General features: G+C 26.8%; 3 protein-coding genes across 5 annotated transcripts in view; 2 read left to right on the forward strand and 1 right to left on the reverse strand.

The window, feature by feature from the left end:
- Positions 1-509, reverse strand: part of LOC112602505 (RGM domain family member B-like) — a 7,197-nt gene extending 6,688 nt beyond the window's left edge. Inside the window, exon 1 of one of the 2 annotated variants that reach the window (XM_025350592.1) lies at positions 86-509. The gene's annotated coding sequence lies outside the window, so the exon portion shown is untranslated. Of the gene's footprint in view, positions 1-82 lie in introns of both variants that reach the window. The other variant, XM_025350594.1, reaches the window with a different exon arrangement.
- Positions 510-21,012: 20,503 nt separating this feature from the next.
- Positions 21,013-22,627, forward strand: LOC112602649 (NADH dehydrogenase [ubiquinone] flavoprotein 3, mitochondrial). 2 transcript variants are annotated; one of them, XR_003115117.1, is made up of 4 exons: positions 21,013-21,222; positions 21,363-21,459; positions 21,731-21,916; positions 22,538-22,627. XR_003115117.1 is itself a non-coding variant. In XM_025350837.1 (4 exons), exons 1-3 carry the CDS (start codon positions 21,175-21,177, stop codon positions 21,862-21,864), a joined length of 279 nt encoding a protein of 92 aa, XP_025206622.1. In that variant the 5' UTR covers positions 21,015-21,174; the 3' UTR covers positions 21,865-21,869; positions 22,538-22,627. The 2 variants fall into 2 exon arrangements, 1 of the variants encoding a protein (XP_025206622.1); XM_025350837.1 differs by having other exon boundaries at positions 21,015-21,222; positions 21,731-21,869.
- LOC112602484 (small integral membrane protein 12) lies at positions 22,281-22,967 on the forward strand. Its single transcript, XM_025350577.1, has 2 exons — positions 22,281-22,304; positions 22,543-22,967. Exons 1-2 carry the CDS (start codon positions 22,281-22,283, stop codon positions 22,774-22,776), a joined length of 258 nt encoding a protein of 85 aa, XP_025206362.1. The 3' UTR covers positions 22,777-22,967.
- Positions 22,968-23,994: the final 1,027 nt, after the last annotated feature.

Below are 23,994 nucleotides of genomic sequence, written 5' to 3' on the forward strand. Positions count from 1 at the left end.
CATATCGTCCAAACGCGGTGAATGAGATTTGAGACGAGCATTTTTCAGGATTGTATAATACACAAACGACCAACTACGTCACCATGTCTTCATGCCAAAACTTTTACAGAGGACGGCGGAGGGGACGCGACAATCGTACTGGGATGACGACGAACAGCATCAATTCCGGTGGCGGCGGCGGCGGCCCCGATCGATCGATTCGTAAACGGTACGCGAAATTTCAATATCAACAAACGATATCGAAACGCGGACGGCACGCGATTTGTGACGACACCGCACTATCTCGTCCGCAGACGAAACGACGACGACGACGACGACGACGCAGCGGTGCAATATCGGAATATACCGCCGACACACAAGGTACACACGACGAGCGCGATAATGTATATGTATTTTATAAACAATAATAATTATTGTCGGTCGCGTGCAAACAGCGTCCGCCGCTATCAGCGCGCAGAGGTGCGTGTGTGATGCGGTGGTGCGCGCGTGCGTGAGACAACACGATAACGTCGAATGAAAAAGGAATAACAACAACACGTACCGCGCGAACGACCGTGTGGACGCAACGCGCTGTCTCGGCGATCGGTAGACTCACTGCTACGGCCGGCCGACGGCGAGATACGTTCGGCGCGGCGGCTGCGTGGCCGTGGCGGCGGTGGCAGAAGGGAATGCGGTCGGACCAATCGGCGCGACCGGTCGTGAACGGCATCGGCCGCCTTGGCAAAGCCGCGACGCGCGGACCGGCGGACGGTGGACGGGGCTCGGTATGCGGGCGGGCGGACGGTACGTACCGCGGCGGCCGTTTGCGAGCGTGCACGCCGGTGCGCGCGGTTCGGTCCCAGACTTGGTGAGCACATGCACCAACGAAGTACACAATATTACACCGCACGTACATGCGTCTCTCTCTCTATATATATATATATATATGTTATATATTATAACACAATAATATTATTACTCATTGTTCGGCGTACAATATTTTTGATAGGTGGGCAAACGTTTTTTTTTTTTTTTCTATTTATCTCTTTCGTCTGCGCGGCACAATACACGTTCTCGTCTTACCCCTACATAATATTATATTATAACCGACCAAAAACGTACAATATTTAATATTTCATTATCATGTGCGTACAGGGCGGTCAGGGTGATCCTACTCACTTGTCCTCATGCCCCGAGACAAATTATTTAGCCATGCGTTTTCGCTCGCGAAGTTACTAATCGCCGATTTGCCTAATACTCGTCCCGAGCGGACAGGATCAGCACTGCACAGTGATTGTTGTACTTTTACGTTCGTTCGAGTTGTGTAACTTGTGAGTGGAAATTCGATTTTAATTTTTATTAGGTACACGAAAATCTCCAGCAAAATGTTCCGTTTCGAATTTAAAATGTACGCCGTCGCCGTCGTTTCATCGTTTGTTACATAGCAAAAAACTGAATAATAACACAATGGTCTAGGCACCTTAACCAATATAAACGTACCAAAATATACGATGTCATGACTCATGACAACTAATAAAATTATTTAAAAAAAAAAAAAAAAAATCCCTGAACTTATACCGGGAAAGCCGACCGGTTTATGGTTGAAGAATCACTCTGTATATCATTATTATTATGTCTGCATTATATTATGTGATATCGTTATGGCCGAAGCCGCGCGGTTGTCGTGTCCGCGTTTCAGAAAAGAAATCGGTCGGGACCGGTGGTGAGGAAGAGGATGAAAAAAATAATAATAATAAAATACGGAATACGTGTATACACAATAATAATAATAGTAATAATACTGTCGTACATCGGGAAAACGCGTGAACAACAATGGTGAATGGACGGCCGTTGCCGTCGGTACGTGGTGTATTGAGAACACCGTGACATTACTATACGACGTTACCTATTATAATAGTGTGTATATGCAGGCATATGGTGGCTAGGACGTTTCGTAAGAAAAAAAAAAACCAAAAATATTAGAATCCTCGACAACCGTGGATTTTTGATTATTTATGAAATATAATATGTAATATTTTTTTTTTTTCCAGTAAGTAAACGTACCCAACATACGATATTATATGGTACGTAATATGCGTCGACGACGTAGTATTTTTTATTTTATTTTTTTTATTTTTTTATCGCATACGCGACCGTGTCAAAAACACAATGCATATAATAATATATAATAACATAACATTATTACCTATATAGCTATTTACCACGATGAACTCGCGTCATATTCATCATACACGTCGTAAATAACACGCCAAGACGGACATGAAAATTTATGCATTTAATGTATTATATTAAAAACAATATTATACATTTTTAAGGCTTATCCAATAATAATATAGCCGTTCTTTGCCGTAATTATATTTTATTATAAAAGACAGGTTAAATATATATATATATATATATATATATAATAATTAAAAACGATTTTTGTTGATTTATCGACACCGCTCACGTTTAACGAGGTTTTTAATGATTTTATTTTTATTATTATTGAGAAATGCCTACTGGCACAACTGTATACCGTACATCTATTATAATATATATTATGCATGTACGAACCATGACGCGTGTGCGTATTAATGACCTATTCAATTAATTAAAAATTCATTTGGCATAACGTCTTAGTAACCGAAATCTTCGCACGTTCATCGCATATTATAGACACGTTTTTTTTTTTTTTCATCGTTTGTTGTGAAATATATAAAATACGTTTAATAATAACCATTAACGCTGCAGACGCTATTCTAATATATTGAATTACGAGTACATTTTGAAATTTGATTTGTTAGTTACCTGCAATTAAAATGTTATAATAACTTACGTTAATGCATACAAATAGCAATATTACTAAACATTAAACAACACAATTTTATTATACCTAACATAAAAATATTAAAATAAAAAAGTCAATTATATTTATTGAAAATAATTACATGATTACCTATGTAGATTGACTATTTTATATGACTCATATCATGTTAAAATAATTTAACATATCTAATATGATATATATTTAATCTTTTTATATAGGTAAAAATTTTAAATTAATTTTTTTTTTTTGATCAGCGAATATCACTTAAATTTTAGATTTAACCACTCCTCCCGAATTTAGGCTTCAATAAGCCTCTGATGTTTGTACCTGAAGACGATTTAAATATCTACTGTAAATTATCTACATAAAAATGTATTCTGGGAAACTTAAAGAGTACTTTAAATTAAATTACATAATTTGTTTTGTACCAAATAGCAAATAATAATATTCATTAAGTTTACTACTTAATGCGCTTATCCCTTTATATCCCTTATATACAGACCTACAGATAGAACTAGCGAGTTATTGCATTTAACTCAGTGGGCCTGTCTTTGTAATTGTTCTAACCTATAATTGAATAAGTTTTGAGCTAGTAAAAGTTCTAAATATCGGTGGACCGATAATTACCCTATTACCACTATTGGCACTGTAATGGCCTATTAACACTACTTTTATATGCAATAGTTCTATGAATTTTAAACGAATTCACATTTTTCCTGATTAGATCAAATTACGAGAATGAGATATTCCGTCTTCCGTATACACTATACAGTTAAGTATGTTGAATGTCGGCTGAATACAACACATGGACACATCTGGAATACCTACAAAAACTATCCAAGATTGTTTCTACAGCTGCCTGCCACAAAAATTACATATATGTTTAGTACGGAAATTTTAATTTATTAATTTTGAAAACTATTTAAAATGTTTTAAATATACATCACAATTATTTATAAATGTAAATTATATTGTAACAAAGATGTAACAAATACACGAAATACCTAATTGTAAAAATTATATGCTTATAATATAACTTGTATAGTATAGTAGTAGGTAATAATACTGACAAAATAATATATACTGCAGTCTTACAAGGTAATTCATCAAGCATGATCACCTTTATATTATTTCTTTGATAATTAATTCAATCAAATTCTAATTTTTGGAATTTTAAATTAAACTTAGTGACCTTATTTTTTAATACTTAGATTGTTAGATTTTATATTTTACATCGATTATAAATGTGGTAATATCAACTTCTTTTTAGATTAAAGTACCAACTATAGATTAAAATTAGATCTATTTATTATGGCATTGAAAACCTATTTTTAAGGACTTCCAAAAAAAATTATATGTTTAGTAATTTGATAAACCTAGTTCGATATTTTCATATATTAAAATATACCATGGAAAAAAATGTCGACATTGATGAAGTAATCAAAAAATTTAAAAAAAAATGGTTCCATATGACCGTCGTTTAGTTTTATAAATATTCTTTGATCTTTTTAAAATATTGTCTTGACTTATATAATATTTAAATTTATTAATTATATTACTTTAAAAAATATAAATTTTATTGTTAAATTGTAATTATTTTAAACTTAAATGATTTTTAAATATATTCCTATGTTCTCTAGAATGCTACGAAAATATTATAGTCATAACTCATAAGTAATATGTTAAATCAAAGACGTCTTAATTTAAACTTTAAACAAAAAAATTACCTATTGAACTGTAAATAGGTACTTATTATGTATGAATTATTACTTCTATTTTTAAATAAAAATGTATAGTTACTTAAAACAAATATGCAAAAGTGTAATATACACATGAGTTAAAAAAAAATAAAAATGATATCAAGAATTTTTCTCTTCCTTCTCTCCACAATTTATAAATACGAGTTTGAATTAACTGAGAAAAGTGGCCCATTATAATAAAAATCTCTTATTCCGCCTATTATTATAGTTTTTTTTTTTTTTTAAGGTAGGCATTATAATATTTATACCTAATAATATTTATTAATCACGATAATCGCGACCCTCGATAAAATGTATACAGTTAACAGCTAAATTTAAATGACATTATGTTCACTGTCGTCGTCGTTCGAACGTTGTACTACTGCTTACCTAAGATTACTTAGTGTATATATTGAAATAAAACACTTTATACAAATTAAAATTAATTACAGCCCATTTAATTATTAAGCATTTTGGTCCATTTGTCGGATTTAGTGTATTCATATACAGTAGTGACTAGTGATCATTTAAAATACAATCGTACAGATACCAGAGTAGTGAAATTTAGAGTCGTATGAGATTTCGCGTTAGCATAAAGCTGTGTCTACCGTCTATTGTCTAACATTGGTGTGTTGTTCAAAAATCACTTCAAGAAGGCACCAACTAATATTGCAAAATCAAACAGACACAGAATAACAAGTAACAACTATCATCAATATACATCGAAAGTACAAAGGTAAGAGCTTCCTTATTATTGACTGATCCTAAAATTCCTTAGTAAAATCGATTTCCGAATAAGTATAGTGTCGCGGAAATGAGATTAAAGTAACATATTTTTCAATATTAAATAAAGATTAGGTTTTTGCGATTTGCTTTAGGTTTATAATCTGTCCTCATATCAAGTCTATTATAAAAATGTCAGATAACGCGTTGTTCATTAATCGTTGTGGTGTTTTTAAAGGCAAGTTAACTAGAACAATAAATGTTACCAAGGTCAATACATTGGACATTTATATCACAGTGATTAAAGTAAGAAGAGATAAGTATGAAGAAATATGGTGCGAGTATGACAAAATACTATTAGAGATCAAAGAAAAAACGCCTGATTTAAATGAAAAATACGAAGCATACAGAAACGAGTTTGAAGACATTTATTCAAGCTGTAGTGAAGTGTGAAAAAATAATTAATAAATTGAATAATATTACGGTACGAAATAATGAATAATATCACACCGAAAATAATTGAAAAAATCAATACGACAAGATCATTTAGCCGCAGTAATAGTAATATGCCAAAATCATCATTCGTAAAACTTGCTGCTATTAATGTACTGGTATTTACGGGCGATTTAAAAGATTGGTTTGTATTTAATAATAATATGTTTATGGTCCTAGTTCATATGAATAATTCGTTATGGACAATTCAACATTTTTTTTTATTTAAGATCATCTTTAGTCAGTACAGCTGCCAATGTGCCAACGTTTTACTGTCATTAGAGATTATTGCGAAAAATTATAATTCTGCATGGGCAACATTGACAGCGAAATATAGCAGTAAAAAAAGTTTTATCACAAGCGCATACAAATGCTATATTTGACCTCGAAGCAATTTCTAGTTAGTCTTCAATCAAATAACATTAATTTACCGGCATAATTGCTCACATGATGAACGTATTAAAAACATTGGATCAAAATCAAAAACATTAGATATGATAAAAGGTACGGGTGTATTTTTTGATTTATTAACAGAAACAAATTAAATATGACCAGCATAAATTTATATTTCAAAAAATACAACTAGGATGGATTATATACGGTCGTATATTTAATAAACAAATTACGGCTGATTTAAGTACAAAAATCGCATTGTTCACGCTAAATAATCTATAGAAAATTGTTCATCGGACAATATAGACACATTAAATAAAATTCAATATAAAGACCATTTAAAAAAATCTATTCTACGAGATATTCACTAAAGATTATTGGTGAATTACCTTTTCGCGATTTAGTTGTCAGTTAAAGAGATTTGTGTACCACCGCGCTATGCCGATTTAAACTTTAAAAAAAGCGTTTCGATAAATATCTGCTTCTTTATGCTCAGTAAGTACATCTTATGCAGAAATGAACGTTATTAAGACATATGAAATTATTTGATACCGAACTTGAAATTAACTCTAATGAGTATTTTCTTCTTCATCATGCAATCAAAAAGTTACAGCTATAGTGTCTAATACGCGTAGTATTCAACAGTTCGTGCCGAACGTTTCACGGATTGTACACAGCATGTTTTCGATAGTGCAATGCGCGGTAATCTACAAAAAGAACGTGAAAATTCAAGTTGTCCTTTTAAAATATGTAGAATTGATTATGGTGTGGTTCCATTATGAAAAAATTTAGCTTATAATGCAAAGCGCTATTTATAACCAAAGGGTATACATATATTATATATATATAAATTTGTAATATTTATATGTTTCGAGACTAAAAAAATACATATATAGAACTAGCTAGCGATTTATCTACTGAATGTTTTTTAAATGCATTGAGACGATTTTATAGCAGTCGTGGCGATATTTACTTAGATAATGCTACCAACTCTGTGGGCGCAAATCGTTACAAGAACTTAAAAAAATATTTTTATTAAATACATTAGATCTTTATATCCAAAAATTAACTTCAGAATTTAGAATACATCGGCATTTCATTCCTCCAAGATTGCCACAATTTAGTGATCTATAATAGGTGGCTATTAAATCAGTTAAAACTCACCTAAATAAATTAATAGAAAACACTATTTTAACTTATGAAAAACTAAACACTATACTTGTTCGAATAGAAGCGTGCTTAAACTCACGCTCATTGACTCCCTTATCATTTGATCTCTCTGATTTTTCCGTACTTTCTCCCGGTCATTTTCTGGTTGGAAGCTCTTATTTAATTTCTCTACCAAAACCTGAATTCACGAATTCACAATAATACCTCTCAATAGGTTAATAAGGTATAGAAAATTGAGACACTATATTATTGCAAGAATTTTTTGCGCCAATGGTCAAAAGATTATTTGGAGTAATTACAATAACGCAATACGTGGGAAACGGAGTGAGGACTTAAGCTTCGAGTTGATACTTAAGGTACTTTAGTAGTTATGCATAAAGATAATCTCCCTCCCTTGTGCTGGAAAATAAGACAAGTTGAATAAGTGCATGTCAGTAATGACGAAATCGTTCATTTGAGGACAATTTCAACTTCTAACGGTCGATTCAAATGAGCAATCAGATTTTTATGTCTTTTGCCATTTGAAGGCAATCATAATTAAATAAAATTATTATTATGATTTTTTTTATTGATTTGTATACTTATATTCTGATATTGAATTGTAAGAATTGTATTTGTTATTAAATTGAAATATATATTTTACATTGACATTCTAAAAGGGCCACAGTATCGCCGTATCGGTATGTTAAGTAGATAATATATATATCGCCTAATGATAAATAATATTAATCACGATATCGCGACCTGCAGTGATAACGTTTATATGGTTAGCAGTCTAGAATCTAGATGACAATGTGTTAGCCAGTCTGTCCATACTCCATTGTCATTGTTGTTCGAACACTGTACCTACGATCATCACTATTAGTACATTGAAATAAAACACTTTCAAAATTTAAGAAAATTACAATCTAATAAATTATCGAATAATCTTAAAATAAACTTAAAAAGAAGCTGCCCCTTTTAATACCTCTTACTAGCACAAATAATATCAATAATAATAAAACAAAAATCAATGTTAATAAATTATAAATTGTAATTATTAATTTTGTTTGAATATTTATTTTAATGAATCAAATTATAATTCACTTTAAATGTTGATAATAGATAAGCATAGATATAATACGTCAGCTTATATAAATTTAAAACAATCAGTTTCACTCTACGTGTTGAATATGACTTTATTCAACCTATTAGTTAAATACATTGACTGTTGGATTATAAAATAAAATTGTAAAATGCAAAAATAAATAAATAAATACTATTTAAATTGAAAAAACATTCATAAATGTATTCATTATTCAGCTTATTCAAAAACAACTGAAAACATAATTTTACATAAATATATATATTTATAGAGATATAATAATAAAATCAATACTTATAAAGACATAATTTTTAATCTACTTAATTCAAAGTCCAAAATTAAAGTCTAATATTTTTAGTTTGATACATTTAATATCTATATTATAATATATTATATAAAATATGAGTTCAAATGTCTAATATAAATAAATAAAATAGGATGTATCCAGTATTAGTCTATATTATTTATACATGATATGATATAAGTAGTTCTTAAACCATTGAATATGATAGTAAATCATGAAATATCTTTCAAATTACAATTATAAATCATTATTTTGTATAACAATGACCTTTTATCATTAACAAAATTTATAAAGCACCGTTTTACTATAAAAAACAATATAATAAATTATAAATAATAATTATAAAAGGTATCATGGCTTTAATCTATGTTCAAAGTAATATTATTGATTAAATAGTAATGGTGGAGTGATAACCATTTATTGCAGGTTTAGAAATCATAGTTTGGAAAAAATTGGAATCATTTTTAGTTCATTTTTAAACGTAAAATCTGTTTTGTCAAAAATTATTGTGATATTTGAAATATTCAACTACTTTTAATTTATATTGAATTTGTGAAAGATAAAGTTTTTTTTTTTTGAATAAAAAAGCTCAAAAAATTAAGAAAAGAATTTTTTTTAAGTTGTTCATGTATAAAATAATAGTTATACTTTCCATGTAATCATAAAATTTTCAACATACTTAAAATAAATGTTTAATGTACATTTTAAGAAGATTTATTTTTATGATTAGTGACGCTCCGTTTGAAAATTATCTTAATTTAGTCTCTATAGCTGACTGTATTAGACGGATGTTAGCCATTAGGATGCAATTTCTAAATAAACAATAAACTATATCCTGATTTTTATTTCATATATTATAGAAGCTTTAAAATTCACTGTATTAATGTAATTTCATATTCCCTAATAATTTCAATATAATTGGCTAACTCATGAAAAATAATCCCATAAGGCCCTAACTATCTATCACCAATTTGAACGCCTTCGCACTTTTCAAATTTAATTTTATTATTTTTCTTGTTAGAACTATTTTGAAATGTATATATACTATATTTACAATATACTTTTGTTAAATACCTATTATTATTATAATTTAATAATAATTAATAATTATAATTATTAATATTAATTAATATTAATAATATATATTTATTTTATTATTAATTATTATTATTATTATTATTATTTTTATTATAATTTAATAATAATTTTTAATTTTATTGTTTCAATCTAATTTGTACACCGCATTTTTGTTCACAGAGCTCAGCCCGTAAATCATAAGTAATTAAATATTTACCTATGCATAAATACATACATATAACTTATAGTAGAATGCCTGAATACCAATTTTTTTAAATTTTAACATAGTTTTTTTATAAGCAATTAGTTCTTTATTTAATTATTTAAATAGTGGCATTTATTATTGTAATAAATGAAATAAATAATTTATGGAACCCATGGTATTTCGTTAACATGATTTATATTAAAATAAAATAATTTTTATTAGGTATATGGGTATTTAAAACAAATAAACGCATGTTTAATACATATTTCGCATTATTTCGCTATTTATAAATTATAACCAATTAATGACTAAATAATTATGTACCTGCCTATGATTTATATTTTAAACATATCTGAAGATAGGTAAATTTTTAATATATTAGTATTTAATATCAATAGTTAACATTTTTTCATAGTTAGAAGTAGTTGAAGAATAGGTATTGGTAAATAGTAAGATTCTCATAAAGTTTATAAAAAATAATAGCGGTTTTCAAATATTCTTCGTGGTAATATAAACGGATACATAATAATAATAATTTTTACTACCTATATATTATATATAAATGTATATAACATTTAGTGAAATAATATTAATTTTTTTTCAACCGGTAGAAAGGATTACAGTTGATGTGTAGGTAGATCGTGTTTTTTTTTCAGATTCTGAACATCAGAAACCCAACAATAATTATAATGAAGTGTCACGGAGATAAATAATACCGCTAGTGTGTGTGGGATTAGTAAATTGTGAAAAATGTAATTGGAAATGGGGAGAAAAAAATATTAATAAAATATAGAAATATACGCGTTAATAAATAATTCACTGTGAAGGTTGTCTAGATCCAGTAGGCGCGTTTATTCTTGCGCTGTTGCGCTGCACAATAAAAGGTGTGAACTGGTTTTGTACCGCGTTCAATAACATATTGGTACTCAAACTGTGTTCCGTAAAAAAAAAAAAAACTTTAATACGTCGTAACTAAATACAAATTATTTCCTCCGTTATTATAAATGATGATATGTATAAAAGAATTAGTTTGTCTATATAAATGTAATTATTTACGATAAGAATACTACAATATCTAAATCAATTTTACCATTTTGTGAAATAAACAACCAAGTTAGATACCTACTGTAATACCAGTATTTTTAATCCAAAATATGTGTTTAAATTAAATAATTTTGTTCAATTAGTTTTTCTTAATGTATAATTTTTAATAACATTTTCTAAATAAAAAATCATATTATTTTTTAATGCACGTACCAATAAAATAAATATTAGCAGTTGTATGTATATATACATTTTTTCATTGGAAAACGATATTAAAAAGAAGTAAGAAACGTTTAAATATAATTTGTTTAGTGCTCTATAATTTTCATTTGTACCGACTACCGATTATCAACTAAATGACCGGGTATCAATAGTGTGTAAAAACTCGGTAGTCACAAAAGAAAATTGATGGTTATGAAGTAGGACACTAAGTTGGTACCTATATAATTTTAACAAGTTAACTCGTTATGGGGGTTTTCAGGACGCGCGTTAAATCTCTCCTTTCTTACCTGAAGTGTGATGTTAGAGAACTGTTGGGAACCCCTGTATAAAATCACGCCGTACAATAGGGCATTCCATTCTGGTCGTACACAAAGACTTTAACACCCGGTCCTGACTCCCGATGCTGTACCGTGGCTCAGTATTTAAATGATATGTATGATATATGACACATAACACGTTATGAGAAAAATAAAACGAAAAAAAAAACACATTCATTTTATGTGAACGTCCATTTTGGTATCCTCATATAAATTCGGTTTGAACTTCGGCCTGTAAATGAAAGAATGTATTTTATTGTAAAAAGAGGCAATGAGCCAGACAGAATCGGCCGTCAAGTACAAAGTAATAGCTATTTATTTTTTCTCATTTATTCACGTCTCGGGACACGAAATACACCACCATTGTAGAATCTAACACGTTACATAAAAAAAAAAAATCGGAAATCGTGGACGGTAACACACATATATACACACCTACAACAGGTTCAGACTCATTTGCGTTTAAATACTGCGGGTATTTTATACTCGATTTTTATTTAAATAAACATATTGAAATGACAACTGTACTTAATCTTGTACAGTTTTACATATAAATTTAATTTTAGACTTCATGGAGCAAAACTTGTAAAGAGTAAACCGTTTTTACAATTTGTATAGCTTAATCGGATTTATCTTGTTAGACGGACCACATTATACGCCAAATACCGATCCTTATTTTATTTTTACAGTCAAATATGGTAAATAAATACAAACATAAAAAATATTTTAAATTCTAGTGCATATATTATTATATTATTTGAATTTATAAATATTTTTATTGTTTATTTAATAGATAATTTTCATAAATAAATATTTTATAAATTAATGATTAAACTTAATCATTAACAATAAATATTTCGACTAGTATGAAAATCATAAATAAAATGTACATATTAATGGCTTATTAATTTATTATAGTTATTATACGCTTAAACGATAATACAAAGTACTTACGTATTAATTATGACTGAATGGATGTTTGTTATCAAAAAACAGGCGTTATCTACACTTCTTAAAAAAAAAAAAAATTAATAAGTATAAATAACCAAACTTTCCGAAAAAAATAGGGTCCATTTAGACAAGTATATACCATTCAAAAATATTTTATCAGTCTAATCTACACATTTTACATTTATACCCAAACACATGTTAACATCAATACATTTTATCGGAGATCGTTCATCCCATTCAATATTGTCACAGACTTGGTGGCACCAGCGTACAACGAATATTTTGATTGTTGTTAGTTGACCTTTTTTTTATAGGTACATACGTTACAGTTCATGTAGTAAATTTAATTTAGTTTTGTGTATTACATTGTAAAATTATTCTAATAATACTAATGTAATAGGTGGTCGCGACTAGAGCGTACAGACTACAGGTCATAAATCACCTACCTAATAGAAAATATGAATATTAAACATGTAATATATTTTAGTCACTGAAGAATGTAGATAGAATGAACTAAGGGTAACAATAATTACAAGTATAAATGGGTAGAATGCGATTGCGAGCATTACTATTGTGTGCGTTAAAATCACAAAATTGTGCAATGTTCCAAATTTAATAGCATGATTATACAAAAATTCTAATTAATGTAATAATGTCGCATTTATCTAATATTTTTTGGTAATTTTGAATTTCTCACCAATACATTTTATACACACTCATACGTATGTAGTTAAGTTATCTACTAATATCTGTAACAATATCAGTTATCATCATGGAACTAGTAAACGCAGTATACATGTTATTTTGTCTCAAAGAAAAAATACTTGACTTGTGATAAAAAAATTTTTTCCACCAAATGAAGTTGAGGATACCTTTATGAAATTAATTTTCATTTGTTCTGTTCAGAAAAAACGGAACAATTTTTTCTAATTACGTTTTGCTAATATTTGTTTCACTTAACAATGTATTCCCACCAGCTATGTGAGCTGATGAACCATCATTAAAATATTCTATTAAAGAAATAATATATGAATTAAAATATATGAATTCAGTTTCAGCTAAGTTTTTTAAACTTAAATTTATTTTTTCACTTTTAATTTAAAATCTACAAATAGTCCGGAAATTTTTCATCGTACTTTTGACGGATAAATTTATGCCTTTCATCCTTCAGTGCTTGCAGTAGTCATCTCTGTTTTAATTCAAGCATAAACCAAAACGCCAACAAAATCATAAACTATCGCCCAAAAAGGTTCTGTCAATTAAACGTCTAAAGAGCTAAACTACTCTGTGATAAAACTAACAGTTTATACAATAATTATAAGAATAAAAAACACCTGACGAAATAAACAATTATTTAAATGAACTCAGCCAAATTTATAAATCTAAAAAATTGCAAATTATTGTAAATTATTTTTGTATTGACTGTTGAATTTTGATTGTATACATTAATTAACATTAAGGGATAACATTTTAGAACATAATAATTAATAACTCTTAGCTAGAGCCAAATTAAATAACTTTGTATTTTTTTTAATACTTTATTTAAAAATACCAACTAATTCTAACTAAACTGAACATTTAGGTATAGGTTAAATTTTAAACTATGCCATTATGCCTAATCTAAAAACGTCGTAATAATTTTTACGCGCAATTGTACTGTATCTTACCCAAAACATATGTTCTATTCTCCCATTAAAACGTGCACAATCGTATTTTACCGGTAAAATAGGTTGGTGATTTTACTACCAAAAATATGTATAAGTACTATAAGATAACAATACAACATAAAAAATTAAAACCCGATTTATTATTTAGCCAATATTCTGTAAGCTGTTTATTTCTATTCAATTTAAATATTTAAATTTAGTATTATATTTTAAAACATTTAAACATTTCTATCTGATAAATATCACTATTTCCGTTGTAAGCAACCACAATGTAAATTAGGCTACGATTCGGCCCACGTTTTTAATTTATCAATAATTACATTTTATACCAATATTTAAAAAAAAATAGTGTGAAAAATAATCTTAAAAAATCAGATAAATTCAGTAGTTATACTACAAAGCATTTGAAATTTAAATTTAAATTTTAACTGTTTCTGGTAACTTTTTAACCATTTGATAACATGAATAATTCATTGTTTTTTTTTTTTTTTTTTTGTATACATATGGTAAGTTAAGAAAAAAACATGTTTGGTGAGTTTAAGATTTATTGTACTGATTCGCGACGTATGCCTATACCAAAAAATTTAAAACGTATACATTATTTAAAATATTCCAAATAAATATCAAAAATCGTATTTTTACTAATCAAATTTCTTTGTAATATAACACATAATACAACATCACAAAATAAAAATGATCTACATGTATTGTCTTAAAAAACAATAATTCTTATATCTTATTCATTATAATTTATAACAACTATAGGTATGAGCATATCTGAAAGTTAGGTATGCGACTGAAGGGCTCAAGAACTATAAAATTATAAACTGAACAATATAATATGATGAATGTTTGTAGTAAGAATTAATATCAATAAAATTACTATATTTTTGAAATTATAATTTGTACATAAATTAATTAAATAAGTACATGTCATAAACGTTTTTTGTAGCATGTACTTAACAAAATATCAACTTTTGAAATGTACCAAATTTAAAAACAAAACAATACACTTAAAAAAATTATATTGGCGTGAAACTAAGTTAACTTCACAGTTTAGATTACTGTGGAAATTTGAATATGAAAAAAAAACTTATTCTAAATTATTAAGCCATTTCTATAGGTATAATATAACATTCGATGTAATCTAAAAACAAAAGCCTAACAATATTAATTGAGTAGTAAATTTACAGAAATAATATAATTATTATTTAGGTACCTAAAATGTATTTGGAAAAATTATTTTTTCATAAAATTTTATCGATTCTGCCAGAACTTTTTTTTATTCGGTCCTAGAGCAATTTTACAGTAAAGGGCAGTAATTAATTAATCCGTCGATTCTGCCAACCTGAAGTTTTAAGATAATAGATAATTCAAAATTAAGCTACTATATTTTTCTTTTCAAAAAAAATTGTCAACTAAGTGGACTATAGGAGAAAATGAAAAATTATATTAACTTGTCAAACAAAAATTACAAATAGTGATTTTATCAATTGATTTTGTATTGCATAAAAGCTTTTGATAATATTATTTTACAATTTTAATGTTTTTATATCATAGCTAACATTTTTTTTTTTTAATTGATTTAAAAGAAAACTGAATGTTAACTTATAAAGTTATATAGAATTATTCTCATTTACAAGTTGATTTCCGAGATAGATGTAGGACAAAATTGAACTTGACGTTTACCAATTACCAATATATATATATTGTACCAAAAACGTACTAATTGGTACAATATATTACTTAAATTTACTTGTTTATTAAAATATGAACATTATTACTACAGAAAAAATCAGATAGGTTCATTTATTATGAAAACTATATCCTTAATTATAACTAATGGACTAATCAGCAGATTACACCAACTTGTGAATTTTATTCAATAAAAAAGTGAACACGTTTGATTTTTTGCATCAATAATCCTATAAAATTATCGTATTAAATAATACGATTTTAGAGTATTTATGTAATATATTGTATTATTGTGTACTTAGAAAAATTAACAAATCTTTGTGTGCCAAAATATATGGCCATATAACCATATAAAGGTGATTATACTTTTAATTTTACAGAAAATATAAATGTAATAAACATAATAAATAAGTTTGCATTACTCTTAGCTGTACGTTGTTGTACGGCACGCCATTATTTAGATAGTTAAGTGTGAACTGTAAAAAGTGCCTAATTTAAATTTAATAACTAATGTAAAGTATTTTTCCGATATTTCAAAAACTATTTCTTTAGTTTTATTTACTATTAATTTTTTAACTATTTATATTATGTAATATATTATATTACATAAAAATAAACAAGGATGTTATGGATTCATTACGCCGGAATATTTATAAAGTAATTGAAAAATTACAATAAGCTTTAACAGAAAATTTAAAATAATGTATTATTATAAATATTTAATTTGTGATTTTTAATAATAATAAAAAAGAAGTATTTTTAATAATACCAGTGGATTTCTCAAACAGTCCCAAGTCTGTCGAAAGGTGGAAAAAAAATACATTTTAAAAATATTGCCCTTAAAATGTATTTAACATATTAAAAAAGGAACACATTGTAATTTTCACAACCTTGCCCATAACCAAACACTATCACATATTATATAAATTAATTAATCATTATTAGATGTTCGACATTTTCATAACCAAGAGTAAAAGTCAATTTTGAAATAATTATTTTATTTTCGATTTTAGTTGTTAAGTCCTATCTATTAATCATTATTAGCTTCCTCAACCTAATTCTCGTATATCAGTCCACATAAAATTAGTAAAAATCCGCATGCAACAGGTGCAATAAGAAGAATCACCACTGCGGGGATAGTGTATATACATATACATATATCGCAGTAACGTGTAAAGGCCACCATTTTTTGGAGTGATTATGTCAGAAACCAGTTGACTACCTATACAATAATAATGTATTATAGTAAGAATATTTTCATTATTGAAACTCTTCTCCGCGTTTATTTGTATATAACATCTATTATAGAATATCGGTTCAATAGAGAATCTGCAGAGAGTATCGGGCGTCTTATAATAAAATTCAAATATATGAATTACAAATTTCTTCCGGACAATAACGATTCACGTGACTGTGGCGAAGGTTTTCGGAGAACTATATAGTATTTTGTAAAATATCGGAAATCGGTAATAATAATAATAATAATAATATAATATAATATAAAATAAGTACAAAATTGCAGGTGAGAATTCATTGTGTTGAAGACCGCGATCGTCGTTGCAACCATAATAATGATCCAGTCATCCGGAGATAATCCTACACCAGTGTGTAGAAATTTAATACATTGGACCCAAAAAATATGGAAATGTATTATATTTGGGAGACTATTAGATACATACGTGAATACATAAACAGACGTACAGGTGTTTCATTTTTAAAAGCCCTTATACTCAATAGCAAAGGACAGAGGTATTCAAAAATTTCGTAGTGACTCGAAGCTTAAATATTGTAGAGTATTCGTCAAAGTACTCGTATATACTAAATGTATAAAAAGCCAAAGCACAGAAAATAAAAAAAAAAAATAATAGAATAATGATAAAACCCATTATATAGGCGTTACGATAATGAAAACGATAAATAAATAAAATTAATATCCAAAAATTAAAATTAAAATACAATAATATTAACATACATTTTTTTAGATTCTGAAGAGCGGAGCGTTTAACATTTTGATTTCATAATGATGTGTTTATTTTTTGTATAAAATCGGAAATATTAGGGAAAAAAAATACAATGAACATTTGTTAATTGTTGAGTTTATAATGATACCAACCTAACTATTGTTTTTAGTAAAGTTATAATAAAAAGTTAGATTGTTTCCAATATTTCCACATAGAATAATTTTTGTTGTATTCAATGATTAATTATTGAATTAAAATTAAACACATTTATTATTACAATGATAATATACATATCATTCGACACATATTCTATGGCAGAGTGATTAAACCTACTTGAATGCTGTTGTCGCTATTGATATCTTTTGACTTCTGATTTTTAAAACATAAACATTGCATATTCTAAGGCTTAAATCATAAAAATATATTTTTTTTTTTATATTTTCTAGTATTTAAACGTTATAAAATGTTAATGTTTAATGTTATAATTGTACTTTCAAACATTTTTGATTTTTTCCATTTAATTCTAATACATTTATAATTTTACATTTAACGTTTAAAATAAAAAACGAAACTGTCAACATCAATAAAATTGAACATGAACATAAAAAAAATTGAATTAAAATAATTTACTAATATCTATAAGTATTTAATATAAAAAAAAAAAACAATAATAAGATATTTTAGATATTATGAAAATACTAACTCTTATTAATAAAGATAGCCAACTTTAAATTTATCATACCTAAAAGATTAAAAAAAAGTTAATAAAATTTAAATTTTTATTATAATGAATTTAATTACATGTCATAATATGTAGGTAGGTAGGTAGCATAAAAAAAAGAACAAGCATTAATTTTAATAACTTTATTTATAACTATTTTTTAAATTTACATAATATATTAAATGTGTCTTGTTTACTATAAATTTTAAATGAAGTTATAATTAATATATTTTATTTAATGATATTCGAATTTTTTTTAGTTTTTGATTTCCTATCGACTTCGTTAATTTTGTTTTAAATATTTTTCTATTATAATAACGTTATATTTTACAACACTACAAAAACGTTTTGAAATTTGAAGTCCTTAGATATCGTCACTTGAAATAATGATTTTAGTTTTTTACTGTAGTTCAAAAAGCTTAAAATTCTAAAATGTAGCACAAGGTTTCTTAGATAAATAGTTTTTACTGAATCCTAAAAATTTACATCATTCACAACATCCTATAATTATTTCTGACTAGAATTCATGTAATTGTAAATATTAATTTATTAATAGAATTTAAGTTATTTTATTAAAACAAATAATGCCAAAAGCTATGTACCTAGTTATTAAATTGGATTCTTTCAAACCATGGTTAAACAACAGTCATGCGATCATGCTTCAAAAGTTCAAATTATTCATGTAGGTACCTATGTTGGAATGTCAGATTACTTTGAATCAAATTGTACATTATTTCACGGTTTTTCGTTAAAAAAGTCATCATTTTGTAGTTTTGTACTCTATATTAAATTATTGTACTTAGTAAAACATGTAGTCACAGAATAGATTAAATTTATTTTATTCTGTATTGTATTCTATATTGCAATACTTTATTATATCTTTCCTTATATATGTGTATACTGTATATATAAAAAAACAGGTCTTTTTTATGTTCCCATTTTGAGACGACACTATTTAACATTTTTCCAATTTTTATCACAGAGTTGTTCAAAATACCTTTCTGAGTGTTACCGCGGTCACCCAATTTTCCATTTTTTTTTTTGCCTGATGGAAGGGGGAGGGATTGTATTTTTATCTCTAGGTATTTATATAAAACGAACTGACCTTTTTTATATTCCTGTTTTGTGATGACACTATTTCAATTTTTTTCAATTTTTTTCTCAAGGTTGTATCAAACACTCCTACGAGTGATCTATTATTCACAATTTAATTTTATTTGTCATAATAGTCATTTTGAGATACAAACAACAAACGGCAAGGACGCCTGCAGGGAAGACCAATGGGGACATTGCTCCCCCTTGGGATTTATATAATTATTGTAACTTAATAGTATATTAGTAATTGATATTTATTGTTATAACATAAACACATATTATTAGGTTTTTGCGTAATGACATAATGATGATTATTTTTTTAGTCAGGTATATTATAATGAATGTCCTAGAGGTATATTCATTTATTAAAATATCTTAACCAAATAGTACTTTGGCCTTTGAATTTTATCTTGCCCCGGATGGGATTTCATTCTGTGGGCGAGCTTGACACACGGACGAAGCCGGGTAATTCAGCTAGTTATAAATGCTATAATTAGGGTTCAGATTTGAAGGAAATATAATCAATAAAAAAAGTATTTAAAATGTAAAAAAAGGCATTTAATTTATACAAAAAGGAAAGGCAATTCATAAATATACTACTTTTTAATATACTAATTTTACAATATAAAATTAATCTATTGGTTGAAAAAATATTTTCACCGAATTCTGAAACATACTTTTTCAACTTGGAATTGTGATTTTGTTTAACTCTTGGCATAATTAAAAAAACAGAATAAAATAAACGCGTGGAAAAATTATTGAACGACAATTATTGCGATCGACAAATGCCGGCGGACTGACGAACAATCTTGAATCTACGTAGGTACCACGAACATATCTTAATCTTTAAATAGGTGTACGGGTAATTTTATGGCCATACCAAATACTCGATAACACGATATCGATAATACGCAAGCTGTGTATAAAATTATAAAATCAACTGAAAAATTAAACACAAAATAGGCATTTATAAGTACAAAAGGTAAAAAAAGGCATTTATAGGTAAAAAGGCAAAAAAAAGGCAAAAAAAAAAAAAGATCCATCGTCTAAGAAATTAAATGAAACACATTTTTGTATAAAAATTATTTTTCTATTATGATTAATATAAGAAAGGCATTTGCCTTCAAATCCGAACCCTAGTTATAATATATTTATTTAACTATAGTTTTAGTATGGGAAATTAATGACTAATATGGTATCACTGGATTAATCATATGTTTGATTTTGATAATAAATATCATATTTTCTTTATCATCTATAGAGTTGTGTCCTAAAATAATAATCTAATACCGTGGTAATGCGTACTATATGCTAAACATATAGAAAAACATGTGATAATTGATAACTGTTACGAATATAGGAATGTGTAATCTAAGGTTGTAACTTAAAAGGAAGATAGCTTAAGGTTTGTTCTCAAAACGCAACGTTATATTGCATAATACTGCTCAATATTTTAAAAATTTAATCCTTCTAACTACAGATAATATTCATCTCAACATAAAATAATGAGGATAAACAATGTTTTAACAAAATCATGTCTGGTTAACAATCAGGTAAAGTTATTACTTATTTGTTCTTTTGATACTCTAATAAGTCAATGTCAAAAATAGAATCTTATAGGTTTTAAATTATTTCTTGATTATATTAATTATTATGATATGTTTATACCAGTTTTAAGAAGATACATTTTTAGTTCCGCAGATACGTGGCTACAACTGAAAAACCAAAAGACATTACATCTAATGTTAAAGGTTTGAGTTCCAAGGTTATCATTTCTAACCCACCAGCAGGTAAATAATTATTTTACCAATGACGATAATTTTATTTAATTAAAAATATTGAATAATATTTATATACTATTCATTAGAGAATATGACTGCTTTGGGCATACAAACATATATCTTACTGGTTATTCTATGATCAAGAAATATTACTTATTTTATTTAGGTAGATTTTTGGTCAAAAGCTACTAATTTTAGTTATTGTATACTCATATTCTCTAGATGAACAGATAACCTATAGTATTATTATTTTATTCATTAAATTGATTTTATTATGTAGAACGTGTAAAGAAAGCAGCAAAAAACGGTCCCTACAAGAATCCACAATATTTCAGTTACCACAAAAATTCATATTTTGATGCTGAGATTGAAATGCACAAATACAGATTACCACAACCTTCAAGTTTAAAGTAGAAAATGTAAGATTTTCTATAAAATAATAAGTTGATCTAAAAATTTGAACCGAGTAAGAAGTAATGTATTATGTGGTTGTAATTAAAATACCTCACAAATGATACATTTTTTAAATAAAGTTTTAATACCATTAAATAAATAATAATGTATGTTATAAATTTAGTTACATATCTTAGTTCTCTAAAATTAAAGTTTTTGTGATATCATGTGTTTCATTGTGATATAATTTCTATCATTTTTAAACAATATTAAGCTTCTTTTATTAATCGATGATATACTAATTAGTTAGCTTATTATTCCTCCTGAATAATTAATCAGTCATGAATTATGTTTTTTTTTTTTTTTTATAATGTATTTTTCAACTTTTTATACTAAAAGTAATGTTCTAAAAGTTTCATTTTATCTACAGATTAGAAATGGAATTTGCTAGAATTCTTAAAGTAAATTGTTTTTTAAATGTAGTACCAAACATACAACTTTTAAAGAAATAGAGAGCATAATAAGACATTTTCAAAAATAAAATTATTTTGGAAACTTGATATTTTCAAAAAAATATGTTTTAAAACTGTATCTTTATTATATGTAATAAAACTACATACATTATAGTTATCACCAATTATCATGTTAATACACAGCATTCATAATATATTATATTTGATTTTTTTTTTTTCAGTCACCATGGTTTTTTATAAAATATTGTTAAGATATGTACCAATGATAACTTTCCCAGTAGCTTTTGTTGCTGGTATTATTGGTTACAATGTAGAACGTACAATATCTAACTTAGAAATGCCATCAAAACCCAGTATTTTAGAAGAAAAACTCAAAAGAACAGATGATCAGAAAATTTTTTACCAAGAACCTCCGGTTTTAGAGAGAAATCTTTCACCAACATTAAAAAAAAACCATTAATGTAGTCATATAAAAATATGTTTAGAATTATTACATTTTTTTTTTTTTTTTGAATAAATTGTGTATTAAAAATTAAGTTTAATTATTTATATTTCAATCATACAACATACAGTCTATATGTAAAGGACATATATGTAATGGGATATATATAAGATACTAGAAACATAATACATTAAAAATGCAATCCAAAAAATATATTTTTCTTCTTAAATATGTAAAATGTCTTGACAACTGTTATTAAAATGTGTGTTAATGAAAGTAATTGGTATTTTGTTAATAATTAGACATCAGGTAGAAATTTTTCAGTCCATCAACATTAATACATTTTGTTAGTCTAAATGAAAAATATAGTACCGTGTAACCTCTTAGTAATGAATATGTCCTACAAGTGAAAATATTGCACTATAATATAGTAAATCAAAGATTCAATCCTGAGACTATTCATAAAGATATTAAATATATGTATATTTGAAAATTAAATAGTCATTAATTTAATTTATCTGTAGGAAATATGTCTCTTTTGAGAGAATAAATAATAAGAATTTAGGTGTTAGTTGTTTTTACATTTTAATACTAAAACTTAGAAACTTTCAGCAAGTCTTAACTGCAAAAGGTTCTAATGACATATATGAACTACTATAAAAATACTTATAAACAGTAAATTATTAAACTTTATTAAATATTAACTTTTGAAAAGTATGTTACATGTATTATAAAAATAAAACAAAAAAATGATGTCAGTATTAATTACTCATTAATGACTACCTTTAAAGATTTTCAGTTTTAAGGTAACTAAGAGAACCCTTTAAAAGAATTCCTTAAGCTAAGTTATAAATAAACAAAATTAAATATTTTATACATTGAAATACCGATTTGATAAATACTTCTTTGTTTAGAAAAAAACACACTTATCTAGTCAGATTAAGTTTAGAATTTTGTTTACAAATTATTCAAATAATAAATAATATTAGTCTTGGATGTTACTTAATATAATTCAAGATAAACATATCAAAAATTTTTCAATGATCTTTATCTAGAGACTTTCCCATTAATATAACTATAAAAGACTATTGGTTTATACCAGGAATAGGAAACTTATTGCTGATAAGAGTGAATTTTTTGAAAGTGAAAATCTAATGGATCAATTTTTTGCTTTTTAGCAGACATTTTTGAAACACTACTAAACACAAAAATAATAAAATCAAAGCCATCAGCCAG

This window comes from Melanaphis sacchari, unplaced genomic scaffold (assembly GCF_002803265.2).
Source record: "Melanaphis sacchari strain LSU unplaced genomic scaffold, SCAv2.0 Contig8_pilon_pilon, whole genome shotgun sequence".
In the NCBI taxonomy this organism is placed as follows: domain Eukaryota; kingdom Metazoa; phylum Arthropoda; class Insecta; order Hemiptera; family Aphididae; genus Melanaphis; species Melanaphis sacchari.